This window comes from Haliaeetus albicilla, chromosome 13 (genome assembly GCF_947461875.1).
Source record: "Haliaeetus albicilla chromosome 13, bHalAlb1.1, whole genome shotgun sequence".
Classification (NCBI taxonomy): Eukaryota; Metazoa; Chordata; class Aves; order Accipitriformes; family Accipitridae; genus Haliaeetus; species Haliaeetus albicilla.
In genome coordinates this window covers 17,678,766-17,692,261 of record NC_091495.1, presented here as the reverse complement: position 1 = coordinate 17,692,261, position 13,496 = coordinate 17,678,766, and the positions used below count along the sequence as shown (strand labels likewise).

Below are 13,496 nucleotides of genomic sequence, written 5' to 3'. Positions count from 1 at the left end.
TTACACCTGTGTCTGCATTTGTGTGTGGTTAATGAATGACACATATAACATTAACAGTTAGACATCTCACTACTTGCACCACCAATGAGTTAACACCGTAAGGCTCTGACTGTCAAATATGTTTATCCCTCTCCTCCATAAAACAAATACCTTCTCCTAATAGTTACAGTGGCTCTCATACTACACACTTAACCAAGAGTTATCGGTTAACTTTTCCCCTCCAACAAATCTTTCCATGATTCAGAATAATAGAAACGTCAGTTAACGTAGATTCACTGAAGGAGCCTGTGGATGGCATAGAAACAGATCTTACAGACTGTGAAACCAAAACACTACAGAAAGTCTCATGGACTTCAGTGAAATTCAGATGCAGATATGAACATTGACAACAACCCCTTCTCTACAATACACCAAAATAACCCCTGAACCCTGGATATCAGCCTGAATTCTGCAGCTTAAGTCCATACATTTTAATTGCTGAACTGAAAATAATTGAAGGGTCTGGAAACAAACACCGATGCATGAAGTATCATGTCAGCTAAAAAAAGTCATCAGAGAGCTATTTGGGGGGAGAAGGGAGAATAAAGGTCAGCTTTAGGAAATCCTCCATGTTCTCACTACAGTGAATGGAGCAAAAGAATACTCCAGCAAACAATTCAGAGAGGTTAACTTTGACTTCTGCTTTGAATCATCTGCTAGAGCATCTCTCTCTCAGCTAGAATGAGCCTGAGGATATTTTTAGTAAAAGATCAAGATGAGCATTTCTGCAGAATGCGTTACCTCCACTGGTGTTAAAATCAGAATTTGTTCAAGTTTTATATATAATTACAAAATGTAACCCTGTATGAAGATCTCTGCAGGACTTTACACTACCAGCTGCCCTCTTAATTGAAAGTCTCCCTTATTCCAGATGCTGAAAGAAAAATAGAAGTGGAAAGGTAGAAATTTTCCAATTTCAAGAGGGTGGAAAACTGGAATAAAAAACAAGTCATTTTTTTAAGCCAGAAATCCTCCTCAGGTTTTCAAACTATGAGGACTGGCATACTGCTTCTGTTTGTTTTGCTTTTTATTTTAGTATGATACTAGAACAGAAGAAAGAATTTATGACAGTGTCATGTTAAGTAAGTAACCTGACTTTACGTTAAGCAAACCTGACTTTAGAAAGGTAGTCTAAAAACTGAAGTGGCCCACTGGCACATTTTGACTGATTAAAAAAATAGTGGCATTTGGTGACACACTTTTCTGTTAAGTCACTACCCATATTGAAAAACACCAACCAGGGCAGAAACAATTACACTAGAGTAAGACTGCTTATCAGAGTGTTATGAGAACTACAAAATAGAACATGCAGCTTTCATGTTGTATTTCAACCCATCTTGGTGATTGGGGAAGAAAGGCAGAGGGACAGGAAATTTTATAAGTGAGTTAAATAAAAACACTGTTTCTTTAATGACGTAGTGCTTCCCCCACTCCAGTGAACATGCGGCATATAAAGTGTCAAAGTGATAGCACAGTTCTAGTTGATTGGGTTTTCCCTGAAACATGAATCTGCAGTACACAGATTTAGACAGCATACAACTGCATGGAATACAAACATTCTGTTCCTTTCCCACAAGCAGTGTAATTTATCCCAGGCCCCATTATCCTAACAGTGGCACTCTGAACTGTGCTTGAACTCCCAGTGGTGACAGCTCTCAACAACTTTCGGCAAATTCAATTTTAATCAAGGGAAAAAAAAAGAAACGCAATCCCCCCAGAACCCATGAAGAGGAGGAGCAAAGCAAGTAATGGAAGACTCACTGCTTTTAAAATGCTGACGGCTTCTTTACTGAGCCAGACTGGATACAAGACATCATCGTGAAGGATGGATTCAAAGAGATCATCTTCATTGTCAGCTTCAAAGGGGGGTTGCCCAGCCATCATTTCGTACATGAGAACACCCAGAGCCCACCAGTCTACTGACGGGCCATATTCTAACTCCTGGAGGATCTAGTGTGGAAAAAGAGACTGGAATGAATAGACAAGTTACACAACACTTTCGGCTGCACATTTGCTGTTTCAACATGATACACCCCTTCTTTCCCCAGTGCCTAAGCAGGACTAAATCCCACACTGATTTTGGTAACAGCAGGCATGGTTTCTTAACCATGCAATTTGCACTAACACAGCTAAGTGTCAATGCGTAGTTGTTCTCAGAAGTACTGACTGAGTTTATCAGTCCCCTGAGTAAAAGAGTATGCTTGTGAGCAAAAGAGCTGTATATCCTTCCAAACTGTTTAAAGCAGGTCACGCTATAGGGGAAAAAAAGACCACATATACAAAACAGATTGGTGGAAAATGTGAAACATTTCCTTGTCTCTATCTTGAATAAAAACAAACTGAAGCAGCTTTTAATACTGCACAGAGATCATCTGAGAGATTTATTCTAGTCCTTTAGGTAGGGCTGAAGGAAGCCAAAAGCATTTTTGTTCAAGTTCTTTTTACAGCATTAAAATGCTGTACGATATACATGGCTGTAGGACCCACTTTAATTGCCCTTGCTTTCAGAAAAACTGGCTACAACTTTTCACATGGCACAAGTTCAACCTTGTAGCAAATATCTTTAGTGGGGAGTAGTAGGTTAGCATGATGGAGTTTTATTGTACTACGTGGTGTTACAGAACTAGTGTTGTACAAGGAACAAGCTTAATTCTTGGCTCCTCTTCACTGAAGAGAGGTTTGTAGTTTGGCTGCAATGTTTCAGCATGACAGGCGACTGGGGAAAGTAGAGTGAGTGACTGTTTAAGGTAAAGCTGACTGCCTTAAAATGAGTTGGAATGCCAACAACTCCGCCACCTCCTTAAACAACACTAGTGTTACCGTCAGAAGCCTTGTGGTGAACTGCGTGAGCTTAGTGCTGTGTTTGGGAATCACGACCAATATAAAACCAAATTAAGTCTTAATATAAAAACACAAATGAGTTTAACATTTGAATACAGAGGTCTGGACCCCAACTGGATTCTTAGTTGAATGGATATTACATTTTATAGACATTAATTACTGAAAATGATACTCTTCAAAAGTGTACTTTTCAAGTGTTATGGGCACTCTTTGGAACTCAGATATTGCTAAAGAAAAGCAAATTGAAACATACTACCATGATGTAAGAGAAATAGAAGCAGGAGATAAACTTCTGCAATTAAGATGACAAAATGGAAGCCTGAGCTGCTGACTTCAGTGAGACCAGGATTTAACGTAGAAGTTCCTGGGATCTTATTACTGCTTTGTTTTCAGTAATAATTTTCAAAGAATTTGCCAAAGGACTCAATTAGTATACTGAATCAGAAAAGAATTCATACAAAACCAAAACCATCACACTGGTATTTATTTTCTTTTAACACCAGAATACTTTTCAAACTCCATAAAACACACATTTCTGTTAGGGTAGTTACAAGATGATTTGCACCTTACCAGTTGTGCTAGCCTGACAGCCATGAACACTAACAATATGGATTTCTAATTTGTTGTCTCTAACAAATAATAAACTAACATTTTTCCCTGCTGCAAATTTATGGTTGATGAAAGACAAACCAATGAAACTTTTATGTTACATCAGCACACTGAATCTTCAGCAGAAAGGTGCACAGGTTACTAACTAAACTGAGCAGATGAAGTCTGCCTAGCAGACTTACTGTGCAATATTGATTCATTTTAGGCACTTGGAAATACATCTCATATGATTAAAATTTAGGATATGTAAAACCAGCACGATTCTCAGGCATTTCTTTTATCCAATGAATGCCTTGAAATGACTTTTGGATGTTGCCAACTGATATGCAGCATTTATATGAAAAGTTCCTACTTTTCTATGCAAGTCTGTACTTTCTGTTCATCCACACGATGAGAAGTAACACAAACACAATACCTTTCACTCACAGATACTTTAAAGAAAGGAAAAATACTCCCACAAAGACCCTAGGCAAAATGACACCAAACATATGGTCTCTTTCGTATGAACATGCCCTTCTAAGTCTCATGAAAAATTAACAACATTTTTATAAGTACTAAAGACCAGTGCTGGCAGTACTCCGTTGCACCTAGCACCTTAAAGGCTAGTAAGTGCCTTCACAATGATGCTGAGTCAGAAGTGAGCGTATGGAGAAGAATACCGTTAAGTTCAGGGAACAAATAATAGAAAAAACACACTTTGTCACTCCTATCAACATGGAATAATGCTTGTGAGCAATACAGTAACCAATTTCTGCAAGATTACCCAGGAGAAACGGCAGCAGAGTCTAGTCTGTATCTTTTACTGTTTTCACCTACATGTAAAAAGTGTCTAAAATTACACATTACAGTCTGATGAATGATAATATCTGTATTCTTAGTGCAGTGCAAAAAAATACCTCTGGAGCTATATAGTCAGGTGTGCCACAAAAGGTTGTAGTGGTCACTCCATTCAGAATCCCTTCCTTGCACATCCCAAAATCAGCTAGTTTACAGTGGCCTTCTGCATCCAGGAGAATATTGTCCAGTTTCAGGTCCCTGAAATAAAAAGGCCCAAAATTAAATCAACTCTCAAATTCTAATGTGCTCTTGAATTTCATCATAAACTATAGAATATGACAAACGGATGGTTTCACAAACACCACTGAGAAACTGTTCTTCATGTGCGTGCATAAGAAGTTGGTAGCAGTCACTTAATAGACCTGGTTAAAGGCAACAAGGAAGCAGGCAATGACAAACATTTTTCAAGATCACGCCTTTACTCTCTCCATAGCAGCAAGAAAGCACAGCACATTCAGAAATGTTTGGAAAAGATCTCAGTCTTGTTTCCTACAAATCTAACATTCTGCCTATGTGAAATAGGTCAACAATGTCTAATGAAGCCATTCTCCATCTTTGCATTAGCACAAAGTAAGGAGTACCATTTTACCCATACTCTATCATATAGGTTGAATTCACAGGTACTTTCAAATTTGGATTATTTTGAATTGGATTCTTAATGTATACTAGCAATTCAAAGTTCAGATTGCAATGAGAGGGGTGAAAACCAATGTTTTCATCTTTGGGAGCATTATTTCCTGCAGTTTAAACCTGCTCAACAGCTGTCTCTGATCACTCATACAAATGTCTTTGTGTCAAAACCACACAATTCTTTGGTTATTAAATTGGGTGAGGTCAAAAACAGGTTGAAAAAGGGATATCCACCTTTCCCGTCTTGCCCTCTGCACATTTTCAAAATATACCATTGATGGTTATTGCATGTTCCAACACAATGGATGCTAGATACTATTTAACTTACCTGTCACTTGCCTTAGACTAAACTACAAAAGGATCTGGAAAGTCAGTGCATAAAAGAACCCTCACTTGCACGGAAAACCCCCCACAATTAAAAATATTTTATAATGTATAAATAATAAAATGAACATAAAACAAAGGCAAAAAATCCCACTTACATTGCATGGACCATATTAATTTTATACTTCTGTCTAGGCTTTATGTACCTCTGCTGTGTATTAAAAATACACAGTAATAAATGAGGGTGTTGTATGTATGAATGCATACAGAGGTGAGAATCAAAAGTGGAACACGTTCTTAGGTGGCTTTGTGGACACTTTCTGATTATAACTTTTTTCCTAGAAGAATTAGAGAAATTTCCATAGGTGGAACTGATGAGAAAAAACTGTGTGTAGGCAAGTTCTAAATCAGATAGAGGAATAAAGTCCCATGCCAGCCTCTGTAAACAAATTTCACCCCAAAAGCCTATGAAAAGATACAGGTTTTTTTGCATAAATCCTTTATGCCAACAAATTCTACCTGAGTGAGGGTCAAGAAGACTTCACCTTACTCTGAGGATTTCTTTCAGAGAAATGTCTCCCTGTCAGTCCCCAGACTTTAAAACCACAGCCATTGTAACAGGGTGGAAGCATTTACACACATTAAATGATTAAACAACCCTTCCAGGGCTGCATCATGTCAAGAGTTTTTGTGGACATGTCCAAGGCTACAGTATGCTGGGATTTCCCCAGAAATGTTCTTTTCTCCCTGTCAGCCCAATTTCAGTCGGTGGATTTTATTATTTTTTAATTTGCTTTTTTTTGACACTTGTTCAAAATTTTTGAACATGCCGACCCACCTGTATCTAACATATATTTCTCAAGCATGTGCACAGGACAGCATAAAAATCAGATATTTCTGAGACACAGTGGACTTACTACTCAAGGGCTGCATAATCACTGTACATCTGTGCAGTAAATCCGACACTTCTTGGCAGGCCTGGATGACTTGCTGTGCATGTAGAGATCGGTTGGGCTGTGTACATGTTACAAAGTGGTTTGCGCATGCAGAAGAAGTCTGACATGGCAAAACAAAGTCACATTTACCTCATTAACAGTAAATCCACTGTCTCCCACATAAACTACCTTTATCAGATATAGTTTATGTAGCTGAAGTATATACTGGCTGTAGAAATGTTCTTAGCAACCAATACGTTCTACACCAGGCTTTGCTATCTCCAGATCGGTCAGGCTGCTCTTGAAGGTCCTCAGCTGGTCACCCATGTAAGGCCCCTTGGAGCAGACTACATATTTCATCATTCCTTAAGGTCATCCTTTTTATGAGTTCCTAAACAACCCAAGATCCAGCTGGCTACAACATAATCCCCTACATCTAACTGTTTAACCCCTCAAATAACCACCTCTTCCTATCCCTGGAAAGTGATTTGCAAGAATTGTCCAACATAATGCAAGGACAAATAGATATGAACAGCTCTTTGGGGCACCCCCAAAGAAGTCAAATAAACAAAATAAAGCTCCCTGCTCCAAAAATCACATGCCTTCCTAAAACTGCTCTTCCAGTGAATTACAAGTGTTACAATCAAAAGACCTGCATTAAGACAAGACTATAACATCATCAAGTAGAACATGATCAAGTATAACAACAGGATAAGGTTCTTGCAAATGGGAGAGGAAAATAAGCTTGTAGCTGTAGCTTTTAACCTTCCAAATGCAGTCTTGGATGTTCCTAAGCTAAGGAAGAATACAAGCTATATTTCAAAAAGTCAAGATGGTCAGATAAAGAAATCAAAGTATAATTACATTTGATGTAATCTTGGAACCACTTCCAGCCACCATCACAACAGACTAATTATGATAGGAACTGATGAAATTCAAGAGGCTGCTCAGAAAACTGGATCCACGTTAATTTGGAGTGGTAAGTGATCATCAGAAGACTCTTAAATGTTATCTTAAATCTGATCCCAGAAGCAGGACTTCCCAGTGCAGGCAGGTGACACACTGGAGCTGTTAGGACCTAAAATTGTTTAAGTTTCATTTAATGCCATTCATATGCTAGCCATGGAGTTGAATGGAGATATAGTCAGTAACCCAAGAAGCTCCCAAACTAAGAGAAATCTCAACAGTAATAAAGCACTAACAGCAAGCCACAACATAATGGAGAAGGGCAGGATACTCACCATTGCTTTATTTCCTTAAAGATATGTATAAAACACAGAAATTAGCAATAAAAATTTAACTTGACAGTGGAAAAAGAGAATAAATAAACTGAGCAAAGAGAAAACCAGGAGGAGTCTAAGTATTAAATTCTGACTACCTGTAAAGACTGACAGTGAAATTTCAAGCCTACCTGTAAAAGCACAAGTCAATTTAACTTTCTTACCATTTACCAAACTATAATCCTACTTGACACAAGAAAAACATCTGGGACCCCTTCATCAAGGCAAAACAAAGCAGTGAAGTCTATAAGCCTCTTCAAAACTCTATTGGAGGCACTGAGGACATCAGCTTAATTACTCACGCAATAATGGAATTTAATACCAGTAGATTTTTATTATCACAAAACACACCAGAGTTTCGAAAGAAATTTGGAAGAGGCTAAAACAGCAGCAGCATGACTCCCATTAAAGTACAGGTGGGAGGTTAAAAGGTAAGCTGGGAGTCTGCCAAAGTGCCAAATTCATAGCTAGCCCGCAAGATTATCATAGTCCATAAAAGTTCTTGCACTGAAAACCATTCAAAACCATTCTGTCAATTTACAGTTGCCAGATTAAAAAAATAAAACAACAAAAAAAAACCCAGACAAAAACCATCACCAAACCCCCCTAATTATGCAACTTTGGAAAAAGAAATCTTAGTTAACTAAATAAATGTAAGAGAATAGGTAACGTCCTATTTAACACCTCACAGGAAAAAAAAATAAAACAAAACAGAGAGAGATGAGGAAACAGCAGTGTCACTGAAAAAAACGTTTAAGTTTTAGTTTAAGATCTATATCTCCCTCCAACTGTTGTAGGAAACAGCCAGCTCTCCTACCTCTCAAAAAGTGAAGTAAACAGCTATCAATCTCCAGATTGTAAATTAATTGTCTATACAGAATGATCCATTCTGATCCATTCTGTCTTTTATTTAGTTCCTGGTATTAGCACCAGTTGTCTACCTATAAATCAGAGCATACCAAATAATACAGTGTCAGATAGCTCAGTGACAAAGGTCTATTAAATTCTTCTTTTTCTCATTTTGCATTCTCTTTGTAGGAACTAAGAAAATCATCTGTGTCTGACAAAATGAGTTCCTACAACCTGAGCAATTACAGGCAACTGCAAACAACCTAAACAGTTAAGCCAGGAAAATGCCAAGATTGCTTGAATGCAGTAATGCTACATTAAGCTATTTCGCTCCTTTGTTTGTTTGCCAAGATACTTTGTACAGTCATTCAGTTGACTTGAGCAGTCAATTGCATAAAATGTTGCTTTTGGGTTGTTTGTTTTTTTTTTTTTAAAATATTTTTTTTCATTTCTCTGAAAGCTTTAAACAGAAATTTAAGCTTTGGTTTGTATTTCTGGATACCTGCCAGCATCACAATCACCTCAGAAGCTGTAAAGATTGGCAGGACCTCAAGAAAGAATCAGGATTAAAACAGTATGTTTGTGCAAGTCAGAACAGAAGAGCGGGCAGACTGCAGGTAACTTGCAAGAAAACTTTCCTAACACTCATTCCTTCCTCCACACGCCAGTGCCATGAGACACTGACTGCCCTGGCTTCCTACAAATGTAGAGTGGACGAGCACTTCATAGGACTGGGTTCTTAAAGACTGACTCCCAAGAGTAGCCAGCTAGATAACTGCCTTGTGTGTGTGGCCCTATGTGTCACATGTGTCATTTAGATGACAGATAATTTTCTTGTTGAAAGCAAGACAATTAAACAGTCCAGATGGGTTTTGACCAGTAAAATCAAAAAGTCTGCCAAACATTACTAACAGTAGCCTTTGAAGACGGTAAACATTAGTGACTAAATAAATGTGTATTTGAAGAACAAGATCAAGTAGCTGAGAAACATGATCACAAGCTGGTTTAAGCAATCACTTTACAATGAAATACCTCCACAGCATCTGCTTCCACTCTAACTGTTGAATGAGCAACAAAACGAGAAAGCATATACATTTCACAGTGTAAGTCAGAATGAAGCATAATAATTATTATCTACAAATAACATTGGAAGCAAGAATATTTCTTTATAGGGTGAAAGTTCAATGAAGGACTGTACATTACTAAACATCTATAGAACATCAAAGAGGAAAGATCCGAAAGCAACACAAGGCTAAAGTACGTAGCTACCGAACAACCACTTTTTTTGGTGACTTTCAACTGCAATGAACCTTTCAATAGTGTATTTGAAATCACTGCCATTGCTCCCCTGCATGGGAAAATCACATCCTCTTTGCAGGCTTTCAATAGACAAGCTGTTCACAGAAGAAACCACAGAAGGTAAAAGGGAAAATTCCCCCAACAACATGGAAAACAATCAGAATCACTCTCTAGTTACTGCAGTTATTGACATTCATAACTGAAGGCAATATGCTCATTATATCAATTAGCAATTTCAACAAGCAAGATGAAATTTTTTTTCTATTTAATTAAGGTGAGACTTCTACATTCCTAGAATTACTTTTTAACTTACTCAGTGGTACCCAAACTGCTTTTGAGACAAAGACGTTCACCTGCAACAATAGGTCACTCCTGTACCCAGTACAAATTTACTCTTTGCTATAATTTTAGTTAATGTTGCATTTTCAACATAAACTTCAATCACAAGCAGTAAGTACCATAGAACTTGGGTCATTTGTACCACACTGTCTGAAACAGTATTTTCTGGAGGACTGATAAATTCACCAAAATCTTTGCCTCACTCCGTCAAACACGTTGGTATCCTCAAAATATTGACAATTAATGTACTAGGTTACAGTCTAAGCAAGATGGAGATATATATGGAACTGGTCAGAAAACAAAAAAAAACGTCAACAATTTTAATGTTCTTATGTTAGCTTCTTTAGTGATTAGCTCTCACCAACTTAATCTCCATTTCCATACATAAACTATGGGACAGATATATTAAGACTGTACTTCGCTAGTGGATTCTTTTGTCATTTTCAGTGTTTTAGTCACAACACATCAGCAAGGCTTCCCCCCTTCCCCATCCCCAACAGATCAGAGGTAAATGGGGAAAATCCAAACTGTAATATCTAAGCAAATGCAAACTATTAATATAATTTTTACCCATTTGAAAAACTGTATGGGAAGAAGGACCCCATAGTTTCTGATGTTAGTGAGCATAAACATGCAGTAATAACAGCATCATTGGATGTCAGGTTCTACCAGTTGATGTGACCTCCCTTATCGATGGAGTAAGAAATAGGAAACACATCGGACTGCTCATGCTTATGAGTGGATTCATGACAGTAGGGCAGTTTTTGCTAGCAGGGAGGGAGTAGGGAGAAACCTGGGTGAGAAAAAGATGGTTCTGCTGCTTTTGTTATTGTAGGAGATCTCAGGAAGTTTTGCCTGTGTTTATCTGAAAGTCTTGCAATTTCTCTGCTTTGCTTTTATATTGACCCATTAAATGATTACTAGATTTCTGATACACATTTTCTTTGTCACTGTTACATTACTTGATATTATCAAAGAATAAAGATATTATCTATCACAAAAACTATAGCAGACCCATACTCAGCAATATACAGAAAAACCTGCTGTGCAGATTTGAAAACTGCTACTTTTCAGCAGTGCCAAGTTTGGAATAAAGTGAACCCACCTTATACTGATGTGTATCAGTATGTATAATGGCTAGCAGCAGATTAATTAAGAGCACAGACTTGGTTTCAAATAACGTCAGAGATACTACAGCTACTTTTCATGGAAGAAAACAGTGATAGTTCAGATACCAAGGGTAAACATTAGTGGGAAATGCTGACTTTTAACATGACCATAGTGACACTATCTGTCAGGCATGTTTACTTTTAAAAACATACACTTTTACTTTCCTTATATAACACAACATCCATCACACTGCCATCTGCACAAATATGTTGTGGACTAAGGGGGTGGCAGAGATGGGAGAAGGGATGTAGCAAAAGGCAGTTTGCTATCTACCCACCAAGGACATCAGAGGGAGATAAACACACGATTGCTACCTGTGGCTCTGTAAACCCTAGTTGTTACAAGGCAAAAGTATGGCTTGCATGATGTATAACATCACCTGCTCCAGCAATGTCTACCATTGAGAAAACTTTCAGCTCAGCAAGGTCTGGAGATGGAAAAGAAGGCTGTGTGTTCATCACGCAGCCCTAAGTGTTTACTGATGTCTTAATGATGTATTGAACAAAGGTTTAATATTCATTTCCAGAAGCTTACAGAAACCAATGACTTTTCTGGTAGCATAAAAACATTTTCTATAAAATAAATTCTCTATATGGCTTTTTAATGGCTTTGACCATTAAATTTATTTGACCATTTATTACAATTGTCTGTAGCAGCTTAGGACATTACAGTGCCTGATATGCTTATCTTATTATGCTTAGTTTCCTTAAAATAATGGGCAGACAAATAAATACATTGTACATAACAGCCTTCCTTTGTGTGGCTTCTCCTTTCTTACTATTTCCACACTTTTATTTGTGAACATAAGTGAAATATGTACAAGTTTAAATATGCATTATGTAAAACATTCTCAAAAATTGGCTAAGCACAGAGGGGAGCGGTCTCTATTTCTTTTTCAAGAGAGGGTTGCCTTTTACATTCACATCACACTGCTTTATGAACCTCATCCTTCCATGACCCCTACACCTGAGACCGCAATGATTTTTCCATGAGCCTGAGGCAGGAATGGGATGTAGTGCTACAACTGTGCCACTTGACTTAGCTTACTGCCAAAGCCTTGATTTAGACAAGCTTTGTGCTGGATCCCAGTGGCAACTCTGCCTTCCCACGGCCCGCAGGCCTGCAATTTTTGTACCAAGTAGGAACTGTCATGAACAGAGCTGGCTTCTTATTAGGCCTATTGTATAGGACAAACAATCTGCCTCAGAAACTTGCAGCTAAACTAGATAGCATATTACTTTCTCATTTTGTAAGGTTTCTTAAGATTTTACAAACCATTTGTGTTCCACGCTGGGTGAAAACACAGACTGTTCAAAGCTTTTTGTGAAAGTAGTGTGCAAATAGCCAATGGCCTGTTGCTCAGAACAGTGACTGGCTCTGAACCGAGGCTGAGCTGCCCGGTCATCCTGGTTGCTCACCACCCCCATGAGTGCCCTGACGTTAAGGCTACTAGCTGTTCTGTCAGGGATTTTCTTTTTTCTTTCTCACTCACTGTCTCAACTTCGATTAAAAATACCATTTTCTAACTCTATATTTTGAAGACTTTAGCTGAAAAATTCCTAACTGGCTCTATGTATTCAGGCTGGGAATGACAGGGTGAAATCTGTACTACCACTAATGATATTTACTGTTTCAGCCTCTGCTACAAAGCCCACGTGTTAAGTCATTGCTAAATATGTAATGTGATAAACCCTGTCCTCACTGACACCTCGGTGATCCCACTGAAGACAACAGAGGTCCCCAGGCTTAGCCAAGGACTGACTCAAGCTGTGGTATTCTATTCTGTGAGGTTCAATGCTTTGTGCTCTTATTTTTATATCTCAAATAACATAAAAATAAGATCACGTACTGTAACAATAGGTTAGGTGGAGGACAAACTAGAAGGGCCTACTATGTATGTCTATAATCCTTTTAAACAAAACAATACCAAATTGTTATTTGATAAAACCACTTGATGAAAGACAGTGAAAGGATGGTGTGAAGCTAGAAAAGCTTGTCAGATTGTTTTGAAAACTCAATTCTGAAAAAATGTTACCAGAACCTTAGAAAGCAAATTTATCAGTAGACACATTAATTAAGTGTGGATATGTTTAAAAGTTTTTCTTTGGAAATCAAAAGCAGTGGATTTTTTTCTTCAGAGACCTTAGCAGGTAGGCTGACAAAATCACTATCATTTGAACAACAATGGAATACAAATTATGCAAACGCAAAGAAAAAAGTACTTGGGTTTCAGGCATAGTTTCTGTGCCTAACCAGAAAGACTGAAATTCTTTCTTCTCTTTCCTATTTTTGAGTGAAGCTTTCTTACACAGAGTAGAAAAACATACAGCCAACAAATGCATAT

General features: G+C 37.9%; 1 protein-coding gene across 2 annotated transcripts in view; it reads right to left on the bottom strand.

Annotated features, from left to right (window-relative positions):
- Window positions 1–13,496, bottom strand: part of PRKCE (protein kinase C epsilon) — a 300,197-nt gene that overhangs the window by 25,626 nt on the left and 261,075 nt on the right. For both annotated transcript variants that reach the window (XM_069800306.1, XM_069800307.1), the window contains exons 12-13: window positions 4,386–4,524; window positions 1,801–1,989 (exon numbers count right to left, since the gene is read on the bottom strand). In XM_069800306.1, coding sequence (XP_069656407.1) covers window positions 1,801–1,989; window positions 4,386–4,524 — 328 coding nt within the window. The remainder of the gene's footprint in view (window positions 1–1,800; window positions 1,990–4,385; window positions 4,525–13,496) is intronic.